Raw genomic sequence first — 14,647 nt, forward strand, 5'->3', positions numbered from 1 at the left:
ACAGGTCAGTATGACTGGAATGTTGATGGGAAGTCAAGTGAACTAAGTCCAGAAAGGTAGATTGTGAACATATTGTCAAAAAGTCTTAAACTCCAAAGAGAGGAGTCTTTATTTTATATCAAAGTATTTTGAGCAAGGAAGTAACATCCTCAGATCTGTGCTTTAGAAATAGCAATTTGAAAACTGTTTGGAGGAAAAAAATCTTGTAAGGGAGATCTTTAAAATCAGGCAGTCTTGGTCTGAAGATGGTGAATTTATTTCTTAAATATTTTTATAACTATTTCAGTATCATTTATTACCTTTGTAATCTTATGTATTTTATTTTATGTATTTTAAAACATGATTCTGAGAAGAAATCTATAGGTTTATAGGTCCATGACACACACACAAAAGGTTAAGAATTGCTAATTCAAAGAATTCAAAACTTCTTAAGATAAGAATTCAGATATAATGAAAGCATACATTAAGTTGACATTTGGAACTTGTTTGAATCACAAGTCTATCATAAGAACCTTAGAAGCCATCTAGTCCATTTTACTGGTAAGAAAACTGACCAGCCCAGGAAGGTTGAGTGATCTGATGAGGTCACACAGGTAAAATATAAGTGGCAAAGGCTGGATTTACAACTCAATACTCCCGATCTCCTAGGTCACCTCTGCAATTTTGATCAAGTCACTTTCCCTCTCTGCCCTCTCATTTTCTGCCTCTATGGAATGAGATGATCTCTAAGATCCTTCCGAGATCTAAATTCTTCTATTTTATGATATTGGGGTTTCTTAAGGCATATCCTATGTCATTTCTGACATACTAGCTCTTGAAGGCAGGTGGGCTGAAGCATCAAATTCAACCTGACGTCATAAACATTTATCAAGCATCAACTACGTGTAAAGCACTGCAAGGCTCCGGGATTACAAAGACAACGAAGACACAAGGAGCTAACATCTATCTACACAGATAACATATACTAGAAGGTAGGAAGTAATAGGGTCGAAAGAGGGATCCAGATAAAAATGCTTTAAGAATACTTGAGGAAAATTGCCAAAAATCAGACAGAAGGGGTTTGAAGCGAAGGGGAAAGTTACCATCTGGGGGGGTTGGGGGGGGGAGTCCGTGGTCAGGGGACGGGCTGGGCAGAGGCGTGCATTGTGACGAAACAATTTAAAGAGATTTCGAGACCATGGATGCAGGATGCGATATTGGCCATGGTCACTTCAGAGCTCGACCGCCCGGTGGGATGAGGTTCAAGGAAGGCCCGCCCCAACACCCCTGAGCCCCAAGTCCCAGTCCTAGCCTCACTGGGCACCAGGGTGACGCAACTCCAGTCTCTTGCATCAGTCTCTCCTCAGAGTTCGTCCCGGCCCCGCCCTACTTGGGCCAGCGGCCATGCACAGCAGTCCAGCTTCTCTTCCCCATCCGTGGATCTGGGCTCCGATTGGGCCACGTTGGGGCTGAACCTCGGCTTTAGCCAATAGGCATCAGCCACAGTGTATCCAGTGTATTCGTTCGCAGAGGTGGGGAGGGGCTGCCCATAAAAGGCAGCTGGGTTGGGGTCGCGCGCACCAGATCTGGGAACTGTCGCTCCTCTGGCTGTTTGTGTCCCCAGCGAAGGTGGGAGCAGAGGCACCGGCACCGCCCTCTCGTCTCTCTGGTCTGGTCAGGCCGCTCGGGCGGAGCCGAGCCTTGGGAACCTAGAAGACATGGAGTCCGAGCCCGTGACCCTGTTGGTGAAGAGCCCCAACCAACGACACCGAGACCTGGAACTGAGCGGGGACCTGAACTGGAGCGTGGGCCGCCTTAAGGCTCACTTGAGCCGCGTCTACCCTGAGCGACCGGTGAGGCCGGGGGACATGGCCCCGCTTCCTTTTCTGTGCTCTCCCTTGGCCGGCCTGGCCTCTGCGCCGCTCCCAGGAGACGATTTAGAGCTAAGGGGGAGGGGGAAAGCCTTAGAGATGGGCTAGGCCTCTCTCCGATTATTAGCAGCTGTCACCTGCTCTCCCTCTTCCCCATCGCCGTTCTCCCCCACCTCCCTCTCTGCCCCTCTGTCCTCTCGTCCATTTGTCACAGATTCCCCTTCTTCCTCTCTCCTGCTCCTAGCTCCCTTCTTATCTGTATCACCCCACTCCCCGCCCCCAGGTCTCGTCCTCAATGGCTGTCTCCGCCAGGATTTCCCCACTTCCGAGGCTCTGTGTTTTCGCACCGAGTCTCTTTCTCTCAGTCCACCTCCACCTCCGCCTCTTCCTCTCCTCCATCTCCTCCCCGCTCCAATCCACTTCCCTTAACTCCTCTTTCCATTCCCCTCCCCCCTCCCTCCAGTTCCCCTTCCTCCTGGAGTCTGCCTCCCTCCAATTCCTTCTCCACCCAAAAGTCTTCCTGCATTTCTTTCCCTTCTTCCCATGACTTCCCAACCACCCAATCCACCTCTCGCCCTAGTTTTTTAATCTTCCCATCAGCCTCAGCCCGTTTGTCCGCCTTTCTCCAGCCCAGTTTTTTCTCTGTTCCACCCCCACGAAGCCGAAATAGTGCCATATGGGATCGGGAAAAGCAGGGAGTTAAGGAACCTGGGTTTCTCGTTCCGGTTCTGCCTATGATTCTGTGACCTTCATCAAGCTTCACCTCTCTGACCTCAGTTTCTTGCCTAATAAAAGAGGTGCCTGGATTAGATCTTCTTAAACGTCTTCGACATAGTTCTTTTTTAAATTATAAAGTTTCTTAATGTTTTGGTGATAACTATTACATATTTCTTTTGCAAATTTGTAAACAGTGGGTTTCCATATTCAGTGTTAACACTGACTTGTCTTGATCCTTTTCAGTGTTACTATAACAATCCTGAGTTTGCCCTCACTAGGAGAGACTTGGCTTAAGAGTTCCAATCTCCTATTTCCCACCTTTCTTTCTCCTAGTTCTTTATTCCAATCACAGGGACTTAGATCAGTTAGTGTTCTTTCTGGTACAGAGGCATTTTCTTGTTTGTGTGGCTATCTGAGATGAACTCTTCCCGAGGTGATGGGACTTTGTGCCAGAAGGGCAGAGTCCTCTCTTGTTTGGGTTATTAAAATATTGCCTTTTCCCTAAAGCCCTTCCTTCCCCACGTGATCATGTGTGAGTTCCTTTATTTACCCTAGGGCCTTATGTAATATGCAATAGTAATGTTTGCTTCCAATTATATAGTTCTTAATTATTGGGAGCAAAAAGAACCAAAGGGGCAGGAAAAGATTACAGAATATCTCTTTTAGAAACTGTCACAGCTTAACATGTTCAATTTTATTTAAAGTTAAGAAAAAAGAAATTAAACTTTCCGAAACTTAGTAACATCTGGGATTTATTTTTTTACTTTGCTTTAATGCAGTTGCTTTCATTCCAGCCTTCTAGTTTTAGTTTGGTTTGTTGTTCAATTCATTGCTTGCTCTTTTACATTTTGTAAGAAAACATTTGATTTTGTTAAACATGTAAATTAGTGGCATAAAGTAATAATAATAGGTAAGGCAAGGCCACAAGCATTTATTAAATAGCCCCTACTCTGTATCAAGCATTGTGTTAAGCTGGTATTTATAGAACGTTTGAGTTTACAAACACATGCAAGTCCTATTGCACTGCTTAAGTAACTGGGTTCTTGAAGGCTTAGTCAACAAAGCACAATCTCTTGACAGCCTCTGCCAGGAAAGGGTTGGAGGAGAGTCCCAGCAACAGATTATGTCAGCTTTCTGGCACAGTTCAGCCACTCAAGAGACTCAATTCATCCCCAGAAGGCTGACTCCTTGATGAGAAGTTCTTTGGCCATAGTAGCCTGTAAACATAAGAATCCAAAATGGTGCTTAGTTTTCATATTTAGAATGGCAGAGAAAGGGGGAAGAGGGGAGAAGAATCTTAAGAATTACAGAGTTTTTAAGAATTACGTAGAGGTTTTAACAGTTGATATTTTAAATGAGGGGAAATCCTTATTTAGTGACTAGAAATGAAACATGTCAATCTTGACATTCTTCAAAATGAAATCAGAAAACAAAAGGAACTTGTATTTAAATAGAAGAATGGCTTTCATTGGAGAAATAAATGAAGGAATTGATGGAGTTGGTTTTAGTGTACATCCAAAGACGGCAACAACAAAAAACATCATTTCATGGAATATTTGTCATCTACTATCTCAGTATTCATGATAAACATTTGCAAGAGGTCTTCATGAAGATAACTCCAGCTTATGCACCAACATCTATTGAAGGAGCTGAGAAGGTAGAGAAATTCAGTGAACTTGTTAAAGTTCTCCTTCCCTCCAAATTCAGCATATAAATTAAATTATATCAGTAGTATAAAATACAAAGGTGGTCATTGAGACACAGCAAAATAAATTTTTGGAAAAAAAAGTTGGAAAATATGGTTTTGGAAGAAGGAAAGACTTCAAACGGGCTTGCAGATTAAATAGCAGCCTCATAATCAGTAGTACTCTATGAAAAAGAGAGATAAAGTTCTTCCAGTCCAACCATTTTATTTTACAAATGAGAAACTGAGATCCAGAGTAGTCATATCTATGGTGAGATGAGCTCTGGACTAAAATCTTTTTGAATTCCATTCTACTAAACTGACTTCCTAAGAATATAGCAATTTTTAAAGGAAAGGGGATTATCTTTATTTAGAATTTGGAAGAGACATTTTCCTTATTTGAGGGTTCTCTATCCAACAGTATCAAACATTACATATTAAATAATATAACTCTTTTATGCAAGGACTAATAGCTACTTATGAAGATTTATTTACAAAAGGCCAGTTAGGAAAAAATTGTAAACCACTTCTAAAAGGTGCCCAAGGACAAGAAACTGCCAGATGTCTGTATGTGTGTGTCTACGTCTGTGTTTCTTGTCTGTCCATCCGTCAATCTATTTATCTGTCATATTTCAGGGAACTAACTGCCAGGCATCTTTTAAGTGTTATTTGGAAATTTCCTCTTCCTGGGGGTAAAATGATAAAGTAATTCTGTGTTACATTGTCCTTACCTGGTTTTTGTGAAGAATAAAGTTTAAGAGCATAGTTTCAGAAATCCAATTCAAATTCTGCTTTATTGAGTGAAAAGTACACGTTGTGTATTTCCTGGGACAAGTTCCAAATTCAACTGTACTTAATCAGTGGTCAGATAACTAGGAGGTTATAAAGCCATTTTTCCTGTGCATTTTAGGGGAGTAGAAAAAAATTTGCATTACTAAATATTTATCAATAAGAACTGCTGAGCAACTGAGTGTGCTTTCTAAATTTAACATTTTTATGTTAAAGCAGCATGTTTTGAGGGATTTATTTTTCTGAGAGTTGAGGAAAATTAACTTATTCAACATCTTTATGCAGATGTGATTTTTCAGTATATAGGGAATTGACCTGCCATAATAAAAGACTGAATTGTGATTATCATTTTGTTCCCTCAATAAGCGAGAAGAGGACCAGAGATTAATTTATTCAGGAAAGCTGCTGTTAGATCACCTTTATCTCAGAGATATACTACCTAAGGTATGTTACTTATAAATTAACTTTGAATTTACTCAAAATATTTGCCAATTTCAATTCAGCTTTAAGAATCTTACCTATTTTTAACTTTAGCATGAAAAACGGCATGTCCTTCATTTGGTTTGCAGTATAAGAAATCCTTCAAAAATGCCAGAAAAGGTAAGTCTAACTTTTAGTATTGCTTTGAAAAATGTCACCCAAACTCTTAAGCAAAAAGGAGTTGAATTTAAACTTAAAGTTAATAATTTTTTAGTTGTAATGTATTCTTTTTTCTCTTTTCCCAGGAAGGATCAGAAATTAGACATAGTACCTTAAAAATAAAGTGAAAGTTTATAAAAATTAATATACAGTTATCAGCAGGAAAGAAAACAGTTAATATGAACAAGAATATGATTTGATCTACATATATTTGCATAATCAAATTCATGGACTAGCAGGGATTTTATAATATATTTTTATTGCATTAGACCATTTTAAGGTATGACATGGCTATAGTGTTCAACTACTGATAGAAGGTAAATGAGTGACTATGTATGTATCTTTTGCAAATTATTATCCTTGACATTAGTATGTAATGGGATATTCAGTTGGGCATCAAAAAAAACAAGATGTTTACAGATTATAGAACCCTTAGGCATTCAGCATTATTTCCCAAGATTTATTTGTTTATTTATTACTTCAAAAGTAATTGTTCTTAGAAATAGAAGTCTTAAGGGTTTTTTTTTTTAAATATCATGATATGTAACATGACATATAACCTACCTCCATATTCTAGAAATTCTAGTTGTGTTGCATAAATATGATAGATTAAATACAAGAAAGATTGTTTTGAATTTCATTTCATTTGGCTTTGGCATTTATCCTACACAATTGTAACAAAGATGCACTGCAGCATCAGGAATTGTTCTCGCCAATAGACTTGAGTTTTCAAACCTGAAAATGAAGGAGTTGAAGCAAATGATATCCAAGGATTTTCCCACCTCATTTTTTTTTTATTACCATCTAATTTAAGGCTGTCTGTTAGACTGACATCAAAAAAAAAAAAAAATGCTTACATTAAGAAAGTATAAACTGTTTAGTAGCCATAAAGTACTATATTTAAAAAACTTCCAGAACCTCTTTTAGACATTGAAACTTTAATAATCATGAAACTCATTTGTTTTACAAAAGCTTTTCTCATAACAATACAGTGAGGTAGTACAAGTGTCAACTTCATTTTTATGAATGAAGAAATTGAGGTTCAGGGATGCTAAAGGATTTAATTTATCTAGGACCAGTAGCTAGTAAGTGTCAGAGCCAACATACAAACCCAGTATGTTAAATGCCTCCAAATCTGGTTCTCTTTCTACAATATTTTGGTGCCGGGGGGGAGGGGGGGGGAGATTATTGAAAAGATAATCATTTTCAATTGCTTTATGCATAAAAAAAATTTAAGTTGTAGAAAGGAATATCACAAGATCAAGAAATATTTGTAAGCTCTTCCCCTTCTCAAACCACACCACTTTAAACTCAATTTCTCAATTTTACATCAGTTACATTGTTTTAAATTAAACCTCCAATATACATATTGGTGTTATTTAGATTTCTGAATCTAGTGAGCAGCCTACTGGACTAAATCAAGACCAACATTCTTCTGTGGATTCCTTAAGTAGTGGATTAAGGCAAAGGGATGTTCTTCATAATCCTTCTTCACTTGCATGGGAAAATAATTCAAGGTAAGTATACTCTTTATACCCTGAGATTGTTTTTTGCAAACACCAAATATACTTTCTAATTTATGAAAACACTATAAATCTGAATGTTAGAAATTGATAAATTCAAAGGCAACTACTTGGCATTTATCACAAAAGGAATGTTTTGCAAAGTCCTTCTTTACTTTGGAATCCCTTTTGTGCCATGGACCCCTTTGGGTAGGGACTGCTTCTTATAATGTTGTTGCCCACATTCATACTTGAAGAAATTGGTGAATTTCTGGTATAAGTTAATAGAAATAAAGATACAATTTTTTCCATACCCAGTTTAGGAGCCACTGCCATAAATATAGTAATCTTTTCTAGTTACTAATATTTCACAAATAAGTTACAAACCTATGAGTTCTAGAAGAAGAAAAAGTAACTTATTCTTGACAATTGTTGTCTTATTTTATTATACAGTTACATGAAAAACCTCTTTTAAGTCTATTTCATTCTCTCAAACTTGAGTAATATCAAGGCCCTTCTCATATTGTCATATACTCTCTCAGCCAATGTGACAGGGATGATTTGGAAGAATAGACTTTTTTTTTTTTTAAATTTTGTTTGCCGTCTTGAGAATGGCTGGGTGTGCAAGTATGTGACCAAACTGCATAAGAGCAGGGAAGCTTGATGGGTTTTGTGCTTTGTTATTTATGCAAGATCTATAAATAAGCTTAAAGGTCTTTTGGGTTTGAATGGCATTATAGAACAATCCTCTAAAGGTTAAATAATCATCCTGAAAATCTAGAATGTCATATTTACTCTTTTAGGGGGAAAGGTTTTTGTGGCAATGAGGGAAAGGGACAAAAATTACAGTGTTAGTCATCTTTTCATTTACCTTTCAATTTGAATTAAGCAGAGGGCTGCCATTTCACTGAAGTGGAGCTTCTTTTGTTATTCTCTGGATAGCTTTAAAAAAGAAACAAAAATGATCACTTTCTAGAAACATTCATCAAAAACAAAGTATAGATTCCCTCTCATAGCCTCTGCCTAATGAATGTGGAGAGGAAGAGGTATAGGGATATAAAAAGAATTAGATATTGATAACAGCTGGAATATAAATATTGATAGAATGTAAACTTTTTGATGGTAGATTTTCTATTGACAATAATGTCTGCCTATTTCTATAAAGAAAAGATGAAAGAAAAGAAATTTACCTACTGTGTCAGTTTAGTACTGACCAATAATCATGTTACATAGAGATTTATAAATAGATGGAACTTTGCAGGATAATCTGATCAGTTCTTTTCCTCTGACTCTTACTGGTTTATTCCATTTTTATTTCCAAATATAAGAATGGAAGCAATTCAACAGACCTTCCAAGGTGTGAGTCCTGGCTTTTCAGGCTATACTACCTATGGCTGGCTACAGCTCTCCTGGTTCCAACAGATTTATGCCAGGCAATATTACATGCAATAGTAAGTATTTTTACTCATTTTTTTCACCTCAATAAGATCTCCTAGAACTATCCAAATAATGATATTGGCTTCAGAATTCATATTGCAAATCTAAATTTTGCATTGTTCCAAAAATGTTTTTAGATGGACTATAAATGAGAGATGTATGTGGACATGTAATGAATATTGATATTGAAATGTATTGTTGCATTTTAATCTCTAAAAGCATCTTGTAGTCTCACAATGTCAAAAAAAAAAAAAAAAAAGAGAGAGAGAGAGACCTGCAGTTTTTTGTTTTCTTTAGTTTTTCTAGTATTAGAGTTTCCTGAGGGTTGGACATACAGCCAATAAGAATAAAGGGCTAGGGACAGCTAGTTGGTGCAGTGGCTAGAGCACCAGCCCTGAAGTCAGGAGGACCAGAGTTCAAATCTGGCCTCAGGCACTTAACACTTCCTACCTGTGTGACCTTGGGCAAGCCACTTAACTCCAATTGCCTCAGGGAAGAAAAGAAAAAAAAAATGAAAGGCAAGATTTGAAATCCCATCTCATCAGTCTAAACTCTTATGTTCTTACCTATTCACCATGTTATTCTGCTTCCTTGTCATGAAATGTCCTTAAGGCTGGGGAAAAATTGTTTTGTCAAAATGGACCCATGGCATTGTGTGAACAATTGGGACACAAAGTCTGGAGAGACCAGTGGGGCTCATGTCCTCCTCCTGACACTATTAGGCAATTCACCTTATCTTTTGGAGTCTCAGGTTTCCTCATCTGCATGAGAATCAAACCCATGTACATTAATTAAGTGCAATACAAACCTTAGAGAATAGAAATAGGAACTGAACCTATAATTCGGTGGCTAAGTATTAGTTATATATGCATGTAAGTGGATTTTGTATCTTGAAATTAGTTCCACAAATATTTGGCTTCATTATTTCCATCAGTTGTGTCAAACTCAAGAAATGGTCCCTGGAGGATCACATATTGTCTTAGAAAACCACAAATTAACATTATCTGTATTGCATTGTGTTAAACATTGTTAAACATTTCCAAATTACATTTTTATCAAATTCCTCCACACTCAGGAGCAGGGACAGATTGGAAATTGCTGGTTATCATACATACATGCATATATATATATATATATATATATGCATGTTTATGTACTTGTTTATGTATGTACATATTCATATATACACACACATATATATATCAAACTGACTAGTTTTTTTTAAAATTTCAGTTTAGCAGCTACTGCTGCTTCAGGGGCCTTTACATCATCACCAAGTGCACAAGAAATTCCTGTAGTCTCCACACCAACTCCAGCACCTATTCACAATCAGTTTCCTGCTGAAAACCAGCCTGGCAATCAGAATGCTGCTGCTCAAGTGGTCGTTAATCCAGGAGCCAATCAGAATTTGCGGATGAATGCACAAGGTGGTCCTCTTGTAGAAGAGGATGATGAGATGAATCGTGACTGGTTGGATTGGATCTATTCAGCAACCACATTCTCGGTCTTCCTTAGCATCCTCTATTTCTACTCCTCTCTGAGCCGATTCCTCATGGTTATGGGTGCCACACTTGTTATGTACCTGTAAGTAAACAATTTTCTCTTTTCCTGATACAAGATATTCTTTACAAAAAAAAAAAAAAACAACTCCCCAGGAACAGTTAGGTGAGGCAGTGGCTAGAGCATCAGCCCTGGAGTCAGGAGGACCTGAGTTCAAATCTGATCTCAGACACTTACCACTTCCTAGCTGTGTGACCCTGGGCAAGTCACTTAACTCCAATTGCCTCAACAACAACAAAAAAACCCAAACACTTCTTCAAACCAAACGACACACATACACACCCACAGTAACTCAAACCAATTGAAGTTTTTATTCCTTACAGGCTGGTCTCAGTCATTTTCTAAGGGCTGTGTTTGAATAATGTTTCTAATTGTCCATCATTCTGGTACTTGGGCATAAGAGTGTATGAGAAGAAGTATTGGATTGAGACTAGGTGATTTGGGTTCATATCATTGGCTCCAACACAACGGTTAGCTGTTTGAGCCATAGGCAGATTCTTTACCTTGCCTGAAGCTTCATTTCCCATCTGTAAAATGGAGACAGAGTAATACTGACACTGGTTACGTCACAGAGATGTTATGAAGAAATTACTTGGTTAACTTAAGGAAATTGATAGATGTAAGTTGTTATTACAAGGCAAGTGTGCAATGAGGAAATGTAAGCTTGGTTGTGAGATCAATTTTATTTTCCATTTTGCTAGGAACACTTTAAATATGCTATAAAAAAATTGATAAAATTATTTTCTTATGAAATGGTCCACATGTATAAGCCATAAAAATATAACCTGATTGAAAAATACAGAGACTGTCAATTTTGAGTTAACAGCATATTTATGTGTCCATCTTTGCCAGCAAAGCTGACCAGGTCATGGATTATTAAATTAATGTCATCAATGTCAGTTGTCTGTCTCTACGTACTTATACATTAAAGAGGCATGAAGCTATCCAGTCTTTTCTAACGTTGTCAGGAATTTAGAAGGCATCACTTTTCCAAGACACTGTTAAGAGGGATGTGTTTCAGTCAAATTGTGTACTCCTCAAGGACTATTTTGCTCAGTTCTCTTGCTCTCTTTTGAATTTGTCTATTTGGGTTACCAAATTCGGGTATCATTTTTTTAAGACTGTGCCTGCTATGTTTCCTTCTTTAGAAGGAGAAAATCCAAAATGTGCCTCGAGGTTTGTACAAGACATTTCATTTTAGTTTACTTTAATGTTCTTTGTTTTAAGGCATCACGTTGGGTGGTTTCCATTTAGACAAAGACCAGCTCCACAAATTCCAAATAATATGCCTCCTCGAGTACCTATTAATCAAGATCCGAACAATAATTTACAGGTATGTTACTCTATGTATTGAGACAAATAAGTAATTAACCATGACATTTTATATTATAAAATCTCAACCTTTGGTTTTCAATACCTTAACCATGTAGAAAAATAAGAAGCAAAATACTTGTTTTCTTCAAAACTAGTAATTCATCCATTATCTATTAGATTATTAGCAATCCTTAAAGGAGGATTATGTTTTGATAGTATACAGAGCAGCTAAGTGATGCAGTGGATAGAGCACCAGACTTGAAGTTGGGAAGTTCAAATCCTACTTCAGACACTTTTAAGACCCTGGGCAAATCATTTAACCTTGTTTGCCTTGGTTTCTTTATCTGTGAAATGAGCTAGAGAAGGAAATGGCAAGCATTCCATTATTTTGGCCAAGAAATTCCAAAAGAGGTCACAGAGAGTCAGACAAGACTGAAGTGGCAAAACGTGATAGCATACGATGTCACAGGTACTAATAGTATATAGAGTGATTCTGCTAATTTAAGAATTTCAGATACATGGATATCTCACATTATGAATAGATATGTTTTGGGAAAAAGGTCATTTTAAGTGTATGACAAAGGGAGGTTATTTAAATAATAATCACCTCCCAATTTCATTCATTTATACAATTGGGGATTTTCATGCTCTTTGAGTTTGTTAAAAGATAAGGAATATATTTTAGCATGCCATTCAGGACCTAAAATAAAGTAGTCTTTAATCAAGTAGCAATTTGGTAGTTTAGTAATTGTTTAAAGTATAAATTGTAGTATTTTAAGTCTTTGACTTTATGTTCCTGATGGGCACTGCCAATCAACAAACTATCATCTTGAGAATCAGTTGTGGTGAGAAGGCAAGGAGAAAGCTCCAGGTCATAAATTTTTCATAAGACCTTTCCTGAAGAAGCTACTTTAAATGTGGAAGCTGACTTTTAAATAGTCAATTCTAATGGTTTTCTCTATGTATTACCACTTCATAGGAGGAAAATGCTGATGGTGATGGAGAACCTGGATTAGTTCCTCCCCAGCAGGATTTATTGGAAGGTCAACAAGGCAGCCCTTCAATTATGAGCACTGCATGGCTTGTCTTCAAAACATTCTTTGCCTCTCTCCTGCCAGAAGGCCCCCCAGCAGTAGTGAACTAACCAGTTCGATTGCCTAGCTGTTAGATAGTTTTCCAAGTGTGGACTGACTGGGTCGTGTAACTCCAACTTAACGACTTACTTGTCTTCTCAACTGGACAGGGCTATGACTCCGAATAATTAAAAGAACCAGCAGGGATGTTCTTTTGTGACCAAGCAAATACAAAAAAGCAGGATCCCGAATCCATGTTACGAGTTTATGGACTTCATGAAGTACATCGTGCTTACTATGTCTTTATTCCAAAGAGCTTAATATATGCTGAATTTAGTTTAATAAGCATTTTAAGTAGAAGGCATTAGTGTTGCACTGTTTTGCCTGAAGAGCACTTAAGGTTGTGTGTTTGCATGTGTTTGTACATAGATGTAATAGGAGCAGAATGCTTGGTTCTGCCCATGTGATTTGATTCCTGTTGGAATGTTTTAAATGTGGTTTAAATTACACTAAGTGTAGTACTTTGTATAATCAATGAAATTGCTAGACATGTTTTAGCAAGATTTTTCTAGGGAAGATATATGTCTAAATTGCTTTTTTAAATGCAGTGCTTTATTTTAAACCAAGGGAAAATTTGTAGAGGTGGAAACCTTTGCTGGGTTTTCTGTACAATAAAGTTTTCCTACAAATGAGGTTAGCACAGACTCCTTTCATCTTAACAGCTTAGAATGTGTCTACTGTAATCACAATTGAGATTGTAACTGAATTTTTAGGTAGCCTTAATTTATATTTGGCTGTTTTAAAAGAATTGTTTCTGCAAATGAAACATTGTACATATGCATGCAAGTTTTTTGGACCTGTTAAGAACATTACCGGCATTATGCTCCTTTTTTGTGTGTTCAAGCAGCAATATTGATAATTCTTACTGAAGCTGGATCAAACATTGAAAAGAATTTAAGAAAGCACTACTTTCCAACCCAATGATAGATCTTGCAGCAGTAGTGTTCTGGGGTTACAAAAGCAAAAAACGAAAAACAGTTGCTGCCTTCAAAAAATGATCATTGGAGATGATCTCTGAGGGGGAGAATTCAATGCAATTCATTTATTAAATAGCTATTATGTGTTCGAAATGGAAACACTAAGAGAAAAGAAAAAGTGAAATGGTCCTTTTGCCCTCGAGGATTTTACAATCTGCTTAAGTGAATGAAAGTAAGCTTACTACTAGAGGCAGCCCCTGAAATAAGTGTTGTAGGAAGCTAAAATTCTAAGGGGCAGAGATGAGAATGCCTTCCAGGCATGGGGGGAGTCCAGGGATAGAATATAGATTTAAGAGATCAGCCAATTCATCTGGAAGCAAAAGCACAGGATATAAAGAGAAATCTATCCAGAAAGACATTCTGGAGCCAAACCATGAAAGGCTTTTAAAGGCTATGGACTTTATATTTTGCCCTAGCAGTAAGTAAACCTTGAAGAATTTGGATAAGAGGAGTGATGGGTTCTTTAGGAAGATCTTTTGATGGCTTTGTGCAGAATTGATTGGAGAAAAGAGGTGAAGAATTGGGAGAAGAATGGAAATGGAGGGAGCTCATGACTGACTAGTTAAAATTGGAAATATCTTGCTAAGAGGGGGAGAGAGTGGGGTGAAGTAAGAGCTTGAAGATTCACAAGGTTTGGCAAAGCCACTAGGGGAAGTAAAATAATCGGGGAAGAACAAAATGATCTTGTGAAAGCAGTGAAGGTCCAGTTAAAATTAGGTACCAAATTTGTCATACATCTAGTAATAGTAGTTCTGTAGTAAGGAGCAGAGAAAGTATGTTGTGTAACCCTTCCTCAGTATAACAGCAAGGGATGCAAGAACAGCCTGGCATATTATACTGATTAGCTGCATAGAATCACTGCTGTGAAAATGAGACAAGAGTAGAAAGCTGGAAGGGCTAAAGTGATGAAAGTGTGAAAGTCTTGAATCCTGAAGAAAAAGTCAAGCTTAGGCTTGCCTACTCCTAAGCATGAGATCCTAATAGTAGGGTAAAAGTTATATCCAATAAAGCAATTATTGAGTCAAAGATGATGATAAATAGAATC

The 14,647-nt window shown here is 37.5% G+C and overlaps 1 protein-coding gene across 2 annotated transcripts; it reads left to right on the top strand.

Annotated features, from left to right (window-relative positions):
* The first annotated feature begins 1,168 nt into the window (after positions 1-1,168).
* On the top strand, positions 1,169-13,262 carry HERPUD1 (homocysteine inducible ER protein with ubiquitin like domain 1). Of its 2 annotated transcripts, none has more exons than XM_031954545.1 (8): positions 1,169-1,832; positions 5,407-5,484; positions 5,575-5,640; positions 7,063-7,196; positions 8,510-8,632; positions 9,852-10,202; positions 11,406-11,511; positions 12,472-13,262. In XM_031954545.1, exons 1-8 carry the CDS (start codon positions 1,698-1,700, stop codon positions 12,634-12,636), a joined length of 1,158 nt encoding a protein of 385 aa, XP_031810405.1. In that variant the 5' UTR covers positions 1,169-1,697; the 3' UTR covers positions 12,637-13,262. The 2 variants fall into 2 exon arrangements, with proteins under 2 accessions (XP_031810405.1, XP_031810404.1); XM_031954544.1 differs by lacking the exon at positions 1,169-1,832 and adding an exon at positions 2,320-4,224.
* The last annotated feature ends 1,385 nt before the right edge of the window (positions 13,263-14,647 follow it).

The sequence above is a fragment of the Sarcophilus harrisii genome, chromosome 2, assembly GCF_902635505.1.
Source record: "Sarcophilus harrisii chromosome 2, mSarHar1.11, whole genome shotgun sequence".
Classification (NCBI taxonomy): Eukaryota; Metazoa; Chordata; class Mammalia; order Dasyuromorphia; family Dasyuridae; genus Sarcophilus; species Sarcophilus harrisii.